The sequence below is a fragment of the Protopterus annectens genome, chromosome 7.part0 (assembly GCF_019279795.1).
Source record: "Protopterus annectens isolate FY-2018-M chromosome 7.part0, PAN1.0, whole genome shotgun sequence".
NCBI lineage: Eukaryota > Metazoa > Chordata > Ceratodontiformes > Protopteridae > Protopterus > Protopterus annectens.
In genome coordinates this window covers 310,300,951-310,313,416 of record NC_056739.1, presented here as the reverse complement: position 1 = coordinate 310,313,416, position 12,466 = coordinate 310,300,951, and the positions used below count along the sequence as shown (strand labels likewise).

Here is a 12,466-nt window from a genome sequence, read left to right as displayed (position 1 = left end):
CAGTAGATGTTTGAACGATCACTGCTGCATTAGCCTAAGATTTATGTTTTATAACCTGTATTAGATATAACAGCTGGCCAGCTCCCAAAGCTTCAGAGCATTCCACGCACCCAAACTATTAGATGGCTTGAGATGAACTCCCTAAAAATATAGGTTTGGGCAACAAGCCCTTCAGAGCTTTCAAGCCAACTTTAAGAGGGATGCTAAGTCCCGAGAAGACAGTGCAAGGAAAAGAAAAAATACATATCTTAACACATGAAAAACAATGGAGGTGGAGAAAGGGAGTGATTACTGCAGTAGTGATCATTCCAACATCTACTGTTTTGGTAGATTTACTTACACAACTATACTATGTTTTTCATATTGATCACTGCTGCAGTAGCCTTAGCTGTGTGGGTAGATTACCATAACTTAATATAATGGGGAGGTGGAAGGGTCCAGGACCCCCTGGTGACTATATACCCGGAGAAGGAATCTACTTTATAGTGCTTGGTAAATCTATGCACAGCAGACCAAGTTGCTGGTTTATGAATATTTCTAGGGACCAACCTTTCCAAAAAGCCATGGATGAAGCCGAGGCCTTGGTAGAGTGAGCTTTCACCTTGCCTGGAATAGTTTGTTGTGGTGGGGATAACAAAAGGTAATAGCCTGTGAAAACATCTTGGAAATAGCCTGCTTTGACACACTTTGCTGCCATTCTTGCCTTCATAAGGAATGAAAACTGATCAGAATTTCTGAAAGATTTTGTTCTGTCAGGATAGTACCCAAGCTGTCTGTGGCCATCCATGGTATGAAATATTCTTTCTCCATCATTTTTGAAGAAACCCTATCTCCTTGGAAGATGATAAAAGGTTAATCCACCATGAGAGCTTGCAACTCAGGTACTCTTTTTACAGAAGTCAGAGCAATCAACAAAACTGTATTTTATGTTAAGAATCTCACATCAGTCAGATGAAGTGGTTTAAATGGGAGAAGCATTAGCTTCTCTAACGCAGAGTTACTGAATGCGAGATGCTTGTAGAGTGATATTGTGCTATAAAGCAATATCTCATGGTGACATTGCTAGTCTGAATAGGGGGCAATATCTGGGTCTGTCTTGCTTGTTTATGTACCGTATCACTGTGGTATTGTCTGTAAACACTTGAAGAAGTCCTGGGGACCACCGATGATTCAGAGAGTTGAAACCCTTTATAAGACAAAAACAAATAAACATAAAAGAGAAGCAAGCTCTATCTTTGTTGTCCCAAGGACCCTGCCCTCTTATACCCACACACACAGCTCCCCATGCAAAGTCTGAGGCATTTGTTGTGCTGAATACTTTGGAGCAGAGAAAGGGAGACTTGGCTTCTGAGAAATTTGATGTCTTCACCAGCCAATTTCCGTTTTCACAAATCTCAGAACTGGAATTTAAAAAGTCAAAGGATGTTGATGTTGGAACCAAGGAGATTTCAGATACTATTGTTTCTTTCTCATGTGAAGTCTTACACGAGGAGTCATGAGAATCATGGAAGCCATGAGACCCAGAATCCTGAGATATTCACTGGGTATGGCAGGAGCTGAAATGGAAAACCCCAAGAATAGATCTAAATATAGATCTACTTTTTCTTAAGGAAGAAAAGCTCTTTGTACAGAGATATGTAGGAGGCTCCCAAGAAATACAATCCTGTCAGATGGAGTCAAAATTTTTTTGAATGTTCACTTGGAAACCCAGCCTTTATAGGAGATCTCTTACCCAGGAGAGAGATTCCCGACACTTTGAAAAGACTCTACAAAGATAAATAAACCATCTAAATATGGAGCAATGTGGATACCCTGTAGTCTGCAATGAGCTATAAATGGAGCTACACACTTTGTGAACACTTTCAGAGCAGCGGATAGTCCGAAGGGTGAGGCACGCAACTGATAACATGATCAAGATACACACAAAAAGATCTGAATGAATAGGAACGTGATGCTGTGCATCTCTTGAAAATAATCTTACTAGAAAACACAAATGGGTAGGGAGGAGCAACAGGTTGCGAAGTGAAAGCATTTGAACTTGGGCAGTATCTCAAACCGATTCAGGAAAGAAAGAAAGAAAAAAAGAAAGAAAGAAAGAAAGGAAGAAAGAAAAAAAGAAAGAAAGAAAGAAAAAAAGAAAGAAAGAAAGAAAAAAGAAAGAAAGGAAGAAAGAAAGAAATAAAGAAAGAAAGAAAAAAGAAAGAAAGGAAGAAAGATTCATCACCCAAAGACTCCCTATGCTGTGGAACAAAATCCCGGTTTATGTGAGGCAGAGCACCTCGCTGGCCTTGTTCAAGAGGAATCTTGACCAATGGATGGGAGATCGCAGATACACCCCAGGGGTTACCTCAGTGTCACTGCTCGACAGAGGCACAGCAAAATAATGGGCATAGTTTCTCCAAACTAAAGGGGTGGCGTAAGCCACAAAACTATGGGCTAGGCTTATAAATGCCCTCGGGCAGATAGCCTAATATGAACCTATGAACCTAAGAAAGAAAGAAAAAAGAAAGAAAGGATGAAAGAAAGGAAGAAAGAAAGAAAGAAAGAAAGAAAGAAAGAAAGAAAGAAAGAAAGAAAAAAGAAAGGAAAAAAGAAAGAAAGAAAGAAAAAAGAAAGAAAGATCCAAAAGTGGTCTCAGAGTTTTCTTTCTTTGGCACTTAAAACATTCTTTAGTAAAATCCTCCCCCAAACTAAGGAGGAGGAACAGATTCAATTACCCCTTGAGATAGCATTTGATATAAGACAGGAAGAAAGAAAAGTTTGGTCTGGTGAATGAAGAGGAATCCTCTTGGAAAGGAGGAATTTCTTCCCACCACCATCTCTATCCTAGATGGATCACATTCAGCACTTATTTGTCTGAAACAAACTGTTGCCAAAGAGTGAAACAGAGATTCAGACTTTCTGGAAGGGTTAAGGCACTACCAGGGTGAGGAGTGGGGGACAAGGTCCATTATATACTTATTCTGACTTATTTGACTAGCCTTTGTTCTGGGGTTTCTTTTTGGAACCTCCTTGTCATTGCTTTTTAAACAACTGCTTACCAGTTTTCTGGGAGCAGAGAATCCCTTGGAGAGTTTAGAGAAGGAAAGATGAAAAATCTGACGAATCAGCTTACCACTCTCATCACAGTTTTTGATAACCTTTGCTGCAGAGGGTCTAAAACTAAATTTCTATCCAAAGGAGAATTAAAAATTTCATTTCTGACATTTTCTGGGAGGTTCTAAGAATGCAGGAGGCAAAACTCCATAAAACAGTATCAGTGGCAGCAGCCCTGGTAGCATCTACAGAGTCAAACATTTCAAGCAATGACTAGTGACTGGAGAAATAGATGAAATTACACTATACAATACAGATTTTCCTAACAAGAGGAAACTGATGCTAAAACATTCCTCACACTTTCACAAGAGACCCTACAAATCCCCAATTTGCTACCAAGGAAAAGTGATGATTTTCCATCGTATAACCTTAGGATATCTCTGCCTCACAGGTTCTCAACCTGGACTACAAATCTACCCATACAGCACTTAGTATGCATTATCTATGTCGTCCACTGCGTGTGTTTTCAGTGGTTACTGTGGTTTCCTTCTTCTCAAAACACACCAGTTGATTTGATTCTCTAAGCACTTAATAAATAAATCGTTTATGTCCTTATTCTTGTGGTTTATGTCATTTCTAAAAAAATTCAAGACAGACCAATTTAATTACCCATTTAACAAATGAATAAGTAAAAATATACCTTGATGTCCTCATCTTACTACCCAGGACTAACTATGATTATTTATGCTGCTATCCAGGATATTACTCTTTGCATAGTATAATTCCCATACTCTACTAGTCAGGATACCTTATGAGTCACAGTCTTATAATGCAGGGCTCCACAGGATTCACATTCTACTACCCAACACTTTGTGATTCACATCTTACTACCCAGGGTGCCTTGTGATTTGCATTCTGCTATCCAGTGTACTGTAGGTAAAGTACTCTGTGATTCACATCCTACTACACTAAATACCATGTGATTCTCATCATATTATTTAGGATACCCTGTGAATTGCAGACTACTACCCTGTGGATACCCAGTGATTCTCATCCTTAATAGGCCGAAAACTGAGCCTTAAGGAATACCTCATATGATTAGCAGAAGACAGGGCTGAAGAAGTCAATGTTCAACTTAAAAAGCCTATGAGAGTTGAAGAAACATTCATCTTTATATTTCAAGACCATTCATAGCTAGCTCTAGCAGCAGCTTTTTATACTATGCAGAATCAAAAGCATTCTATAAGTCTGTGCAGATGGTACTAGTCAACTTTTCTTTGCTTATGCTCCTAAATAAAATGTCTCAGATGTTATGCCTTCTTCTGAATCTATGCTGTTCATTATGTTTTCAAAGGGGATTATGTAGTTTTCCATCTGAAAGGCCACAACTTTCTTCCAAAACTTTAGCTAAAGATGAAAGCAATGAAATATGTCTGAATGACTCAAAATGTGATCCATTTCCCAGAATTCTTTGAAGATGCATGTACTTAAAGTCAGATTATGGTGTTTACAATGGCAATAAAAGTGTTACATTTAAAACATAGGCAAATGGTTTGGAAGCTTCTTAACCATTTATTTACTTTTCATATAGAAACTGTGCTAAACTTAAGATAAGAAGAAATGCCAAAAATCCCTTAAATGCTTTTAGTAGGCAGCTGTTCCAAGTCTGGCAAGTTTTTCCAAAGTTAATTTTCAAGAAAATGTAGGCAATCAGCAGCAGTGCAGATTGGTTTTATCTTACATTCTTCATCAGCATTTACAGGAAATGTCTTCAGTTGATTACTTTTCCACTTGTATTAACTTCCTTCTAGAATCTTCAAGGATTGCCTGCATTTACCACCTGCCTTATTTCGTAATGGTTGTTTTGCCTTCACTAACCAGCTTTTTTTCACAAGTTCCTTAATTATTACTACTACTGGTTATTCTGGAAGTAGATTTTTTTGTAAACCTTTCAAGAAGAGCTGCTAGTAATAACCTTTAGGACTTCTCTGAGTTTAGTCATGGGGCTGGTATGTCACATATACATCTTATTCTGAGTGGGAAAACCTGTTTTGAAATGGAAGCAGAATGTTCAAGAATTTTTGTTAAATTAGGATACAGTTATTTTCTTAGTTATACGTGACCATTCTGTACATGCATAGTATTCCAGAGGTCTTCCTGTTGGTGGTAGGGCAGAATTCTATAATAAATCTTCTTGGCCTTATTTTTTTTGTTATTAAGAACAAGTAGCAGTTACATGGCAGTGGTAACTAAGGTCTAGGTCCACAACTACAGATTTATTCCAGCTCTACTGGTGTAGGAGAATAAAGCCTTGACTACGACCCGGGTAACTAATGATCAGTAAGTGGCATGGAAACTGGCTGGAGTTGGCAAGAGGAGGGATAGGAATGAAGAGGCTTTGCCTGCTCACCCAAAGAAACATGCATGAGTACTTGTTAGTAAGTCTATATCAACACCTACTGGCCATAAGCAGGTAGAACGAGCTCAACAAAACCAGACTAACCCAACCACTCTTGGTAGCAGTGACAGTTCTGATATCCACGCCTTCTCTTAAGAAATCACATGTCAGAATGGTAGGTGGGGGGGATTGGTGGCCCCGACCTGGAGTGGGATAATAAATTCCAAATACATGGTACTGGGGGGAGTATGGACTAAGCAGACACATGTTGTTACAAGGTCAACCCCAGCTCACAAGGGGGGTAAAACAGATTTACACCTGGACAGTGAGAAGAAATCCAGTCTCATGCTAAATGATGACTGATGAATATTGTGTGACTTTGGACTAATAGGAGTATACTGACAACTTATGTAAAAGAATAGTAACTCAATGAATCAAGGGTAAATCAAAGCTTTCAAGTAAAATATAATTTTTTACAGTTCAGGAAATACATTAGTCCTGAAAAAAGTGAAGGTTTTTGATGTTGGAAGGTTAACACACAAGACCTTAACTGAGTACAAGATGATTTCCAAGCAGGTTATTCTTGATTGTCCAGTTTGGTTTATGATCTTTGTTTTTTTTTAACTATGAGTAGTACATCCATCGTATTCTAGGACATGGTCTCTGACTTTGAAATAGAAGGTGGATATAATACACACTGCTTCTTCCCTGAATCGAAAAACATCATCAGGTTTAAGACAGAATGTTGTAATAGCCAGTATAGCTTGTTCATGAATAGTTGACCGAGCTTTGAGAAAAGCAAACTTTCTTCTGAAAGTATTGTACTACACCATTTGACTTAAGGTACTATGTCATTTTAAATCTTTCATTCCGTGATATACTGTGATTCCCAATTTACTACCTAAATATCATTATAATTCTCCACTTACAATCCAGGGCACCTTATGGTTCGCTTTTCGAGTATTAAAGGTGTCATGGGTTTCCTCATCCTACTACAGTGGGCATCTTATGATGACCTACTCTATTATCACAGTGCCAATGATTCCTACCCTGCAGTTGTCTATCCTAGTGCCCAAGACAGGATTTGAGTTATCTGTCTACTACATTAACAAACTGAGGTCCCTCATCTGTTGGTCACCTTGTGATATCTAGCCAGATACCTAGGACATCTTATGATTTGTAGACTTCTAACCATATACCATATGGCACCCTCCTGCTACCAATGCCTTTCTGTGATTATGCCATACTATACATGTGCTCAGTGTTATCACCTCCCAACTACCTGTCATACCCTATGACTTCTTAGCCGACTATGGAGGGTGCAAACTAGTTCCTTACCATACTACACAGGGCATCTTGGTGCTTTGAGATTTCACTCTGTGATTCCATACCTTATTACTCAAACATAATCTTTTAGCTACCACTTCTGTACACAATAAATCATGTGAAACTTCACATTACTCCTATGTGATTGCCAAAGTATTTCTCACACAGCCACTTTAATACTGAGCGTACATGTCGACTCCAACTGTGGTACCTATGTACCCAGATTTCCAAGAAAATTTATAATTTCTATCATAGTTACTAGGACACTATATTATAACAAGTGTAATACTTAAGGTACTCTTTACCTTCTTGATTCTACTAGGCAGGACAGCATGCACTCCGATTTCACATTATTTTAGCTAGGATGCCCTCTGCTCACAATCCCACAAAACAGACTTCCTTACCTTACTGCATACATTTCAGTGTAATTTATCCTAGCTCTAATGTCCATCTGTAGTACACAAGGTGCTACCTGCTTGTAGTCATAATATTCATTATGCTGTGTCCTTCGTTTCTAACCACATGTTGTACTCACAAACTCTGACTTATGCTGTGTCCTTCATTTCTAACCACATGTTGTACTCACAAACTCTGACTTATGCTGTGTGCTTCGTTTCTAACCGTATGTTGTGTTCACAAACTCGGACGTATTCTGAGTGCTTCATTTCTAACCGTATGTTGTATTCACAAACTCGGACGTATGCTGCGTGGTTCATTTCTAACCGTATGTTGTATTCACAAACTCTGACATATGCTGTGTGCTTCGTTTCTAACCGTATGTTGTATTCACAGACTTGGACTTATGTTGTGTTCTTTCATTTCTAACTGTATGTTGTATTCACAGACTTGGACTTATGCTGTATTCTTTTGTTTCTAATCGTATGTTGTATTCACAAACTCGGACGTATTCTGAGTGCTTCATTTCTAACCGTATGTTGTATTCACAAACTCGGACATATGCTATGTGGTTCATTTCTAACTGTATGTTGTATTCACAGACTTGTTCTTATGCTGTGTTCTTTCATTTCTAACCGTATGTTGTATTCACAGACTTGGACTTATGCTGTGTGCTTCGTTTCTAACTGTATGCTGTATTCACAAACTCGGACGTATTCTGTGTGCTTCATTTCTAACTGTATGTTGTTTTCACAGATTCGGATGACACTGCTTTCACCATCACCATGCTTCTGGGTAGCCTGAGCAGCTGCTGCAACCCCTGGATCTACATGGCCTTTAGTGGGCACTTCATACAAGACATCTTCAGGTACATTCCCTGCTGTCGGAGGTTCCAGTACAAGCTAAGGAGACAAGGCTCTAATGGTAGTCTAAGCTGTCGAAGAAACACCCTTCTGACCAAGCTAAACCACTGAAGCACCATCAAGGCATGTAATCTGACAGGTAAATATCTCAGAGTCATTGAAATATTGCTGCTAAGTCTGGGTCATAGTGATCCAGATGTTGTTAATGCATTTTATTTAATAAACATGTATGACACTGAAAATTTAGAGAGACAGCTAGCACAGTAGTATTTTAAGTGCATGGAGTTAGCTCTATCTGCCTATAAAAATGTATTTACCTTTCCAAATTCTATGAAGGCAGCACTAATAACATAAATAAAATTCTATTAGGAATGAAACTTATCAAAACTAATGTAATATTTTAGATTAAGAACATACTCCAAATTTTCTGTTAACCAGCTGCCGTTCATACTAAAAGTTTCACATTTATGAATTTATAAACAGAAATTTTGTTTTAACTTACAGCGATGCACCGTCAGAAGCTAGTGGCTCCCAGATAAACTGACCAGACTTGGAAACTTGATTTACACAGGACATAACCTCACCATCTGTAAATGAAAAATAGAAAACCAGCATTGTCAATAAGCTGTTCTTTCTTTTAGTTTGGTATTAGTGTTTTAATTCCAAAACAAAGTAATACAATCAAGAGAAATTAATTTGACAATGGTCCTCCAACTGTGTATAGCCAGTAGTTTTCAATGAAGAATATGGACGTCCACGAGTCTTCGGCATAAAGAGGCTGTTTGCATGTGGGCCTTATGCTCTTTCCTTTTGAATGACCTTCTCATCTGAAGGTACGCATGGAAGAAACAGACCAACTCTCTTTAAAGACTGCTATCTGTATATTGTGTGAAGTAATACTTTAAGTTAAACAACTTTACAGCAAAAACTAAATTTATTTCTAATCTTTGTCTTCTAACTTTAGTTTCTGTAATTCTTAGAAAACTACTGCTATGGAAGTATAATGCAATAGTGTTATGAACTTTATTTTGTTTCTTGTGTAAAGTTACCATTGGTATAACTAAAACAAAATAAAGTACAACAAAGTATATCTGCTTTTGTCAAGATGTGGGACTATAGAAATGCTCCCACAGGTATTTCAGGGAGTCACCAGAAAAGTAATGTTAGAAATAACAAGAGTATTTTCTGGTATGGATGGCTTTCCTAATATTAATGGGGGTGGGGTGCCATTTTGAATGCAATACTCACACTTTTATGAAGTGTTTAGTATAGCACGCATAAACGTTGAAAAAAGAATCATGAAAGATGTATTTAATACTGAGAATCACAAGAACCCAGCCTGGAAATTGTAGCATCACAACAAGTTTAATACTGGGAAAAACAACAAGCCTTACAGAGTTTGTTTGATTATTTTGAATCCATCACTGAAAAGCAGAGCAGTCATTTTATATGCCTTAGTCAAGTTCTTTGAGAACAGATTAAGAAGTTTAACAGTCTATCACTCCACAAGAGTTTAATTATTTTAAATATATTAATTTCTAAGTGCTCCAAACAGCCTAATACTTACTGTGCAAATGTTTTCAAAATTAAACTGATTATTTTATTAATTTTAATAGATAGACCTGTTAGAAGGTGGACTGGTGAATCTAAGATGTCTATAGGTGTAGGTATGTGTACATGTGTGTGTTTTTATTTTTGCATGTGCATCCACAATATGGAAGAAAGACCTGCCAATCATCTTCCCTTCCCAACTTGCCTCGTAAATTGAGAATTACTTTTACTGTTTGCAGGGTCACTATAAGAGACGGATAAAGCTCAACAGCACTGGATGGATGTTGGACAATATGATTTTCAGACATGACATGACATGACCAACAAATTAAAAATGAAAATCAAAACAGTACATGAGCAGTAAACAAACCTGTATAATAATGTACCACCAGACACAAGCAGTAAAGTGTAGACAAGTCATAGACTAATACTTAGATAAAAATACAGGGAAATAGTATATAAGGCTAAAATAATACAAATACATCTAAAAGAAAAGTTAAGATTAATTAAGTAAAATTAGCAGAAATATGACCACAAAGCATATGGGGTACAGGTAATCTATAAAATTAAAGGCAATTGTTGCAACTATTAAGTATGATGTTTGTTGCTGTTATATTTAAGAGTAATACAGAAGAAAACTTACTGAATAATGTGATCTTCATATACAACACATATTGTCAATAAGGGTCCAAATGGAGATATGGTAAGTCAGCAAGCAAAGGAAAGTAGTATTGCTGAAATTGATGAATTCATCCTAAAGTCTTGGTGAGTACCTTCATGAGGTGGACCCTGTTTTTCACAAAATCTCACCAAGACAACACTGATATATATATGCTGTATTTATATAGCATATATAATGGACAGAAGTAGGTTAAAAATTAAAAGTTAAAAATTTAAAAAAGATATCTGGGTGCAAAATGCCCAGGATAAAATAGTGCCCAATTCTGGTAGGCACTCAGGTGCCAGGACCGAAAAGATAACAGTGTAGAATCCTCAAAATATGGAAACATTCCTACAATGGGGCCAGGCCAGACCCAGGGGGAGGATGGCCCCCTTGTTATAGAAAGAAGTTGTAGACCACAAAAATCACTAAAACTAATAGGCCAGAGAAGAGCCATAAATACGATAAAGTGGACTATTGAGGATAAAAAAGAAATTATGTATTGTTACTATCAGACAAAAAGCCTAGAATTTCCAGACATAAGATATATAAAATGATTAAGAGAGAAATTACAGGAAAGAAATATACTTCTACAAGAAAAACTGTCAGAAGCTTCAAATAAAAATTTGTTTTCATTAATACAACAAATTTGTGAAAAACAATATATAGATCAAGAAACATTGATCTATCTGGGAAAAGAAGCATCTGAGGAAGCAAGAAAATATAAACAACAAAACCTAGAGGTTTCTGAAAAGTATAAAAAAGAAATATGGACATGGGAAAGAAAGAGAGATTTAATATGTTGCAATATTTATGCAAAGGAGAAAGCCAACTTAATCAATATAAAGAAGCAACTCCAAAGATATTTGAAGAGAAATACAGGCAAAGGCATCCAGATATGGACAATTTCACAATACAGAAAATAATATTACACAGAGGGAATATAGAAAAGAAGATTAGCAAAGCAGAAGTAAAATAAAATAGAAGCTGAAGTTATGGAGTACCTGTGAAGTGAAGGATTTGGTGTAGAAGGTCTAACACAGGTTACATCACAGCATGATGGAGTGAATCCACAAAGTAAGGAGAAACAGGAAAATCAGGAGACATCTGAAGAAGAAATATGGACATGGAAAAGAAAAAGAGATTTAAAATGGTGTAATATTCATGCAAAGGAGAAAGCAAAACTAAACAATACAAAAAGAGCAGCACCAAATATATTTGAAGAGAAATACAGGCAAAGGAATCCAGATATGGAAAACTTTACAGTACAAAAAATAAGAAGACAAAGAGGAAAGGAAAAGAAGAAAAGGAGATTAGCAATGGAGAGGTTAAAGAAATAGAAACTGGGGTTATGGAGTACTTGCGAAGTGAAGGATACACTGTGGAAAATCTAATTCAGAAAGCACCACAACAGGATAGAGTAATGGATATACAAATTAAGGGGAGACTAGTGGAATATGAAGCAATTGGTCAGGTGCCATATGAAGATAGTTTGGAGCCTTCCACAGGAAACCAGTATAAACTTTCACTTGAAGCTGGACAACAGAGAAAGGAGCAGGAAACTGTGGAAACTGTTGAGAAGTGATAGGCCAGGGAGCTCCCATATGACAGAGCAACGGATGGCCCAGGATGAAATTGAAAAGAATGTGCCATGGGAAGATGCTATAGAACTTTCTCTAGAGTGCCTGCAGGAAATGGAAAATAAAAAATGTGCCCTCAGTTTAGAAGAAAATGAGCCAAGAGAAGAGTTGCTTGATTTAATAGAAACAGATAGATATATTAAGGTCAATGAAATAAATGGACTGCAGAAGGTCAATAAAACCCCAAAAGTTAGAAGTTTGATAAAACAAATGAACACAGTAATTAGGACTGTCCATAGAGATCCAAGCGATATAACAGAAATAAACATGGTATATTACTGTGCAGCTAAAGTAATAACTGATAAAGTTCTACCACAATAACACAGGGTAGTGAGGGAAAGGAAGGGGAGAAATTGAATACCGTCATGAAAATCTCAAACAGAGAAAACTATAAAGCAATTAAGACAAGAAGTGTCACTGTTAGAAGAATACAGAAAAGGGAACAGATCAACAAAAATACTAAGAAAGATTGGTGTGATAAAAGCAATGAGCAGTATTAGAACAGATCCAGATATATCATGCACTATCACAAATAAACTAAAAATCTCTGCACAGGCGGAAAAACTTAGAAGATACACAGATAAATATAAAGGAA

At 37.1% G+C, this 12,466-nt stretch overlaps 1 protein-coding gene across 1 annotated transcript in view; it reads left to right on the top strand.

Moving 5' to 3' along the window:
• The window catches only part of AVPR1B (arginine vasopressin receptor 1B), a 62,628-nt gene extending 53,474 nt beyond the window's left edge, over nt 1-9,154 (top strand). Inside the window, exons 2-3 of the mRNA XM_044076844.1 lie at nt 7,913-8,158; nt 8,524-9,154. Coding sequence (XP_043932779.1) covers nt 7,913-8,130 — 218 coding nt within the window. The 3' untranslated portion in view covers nt 8,131-8,158; nt 8,524-9,154. The remainder of the gene's footprint in view (nt 1-7,912; nt 8,159-8,523) is intronic.
• The last annotated feature ends 3,312 nt before the right edge of the window (nt 9,155-12,466 follow it).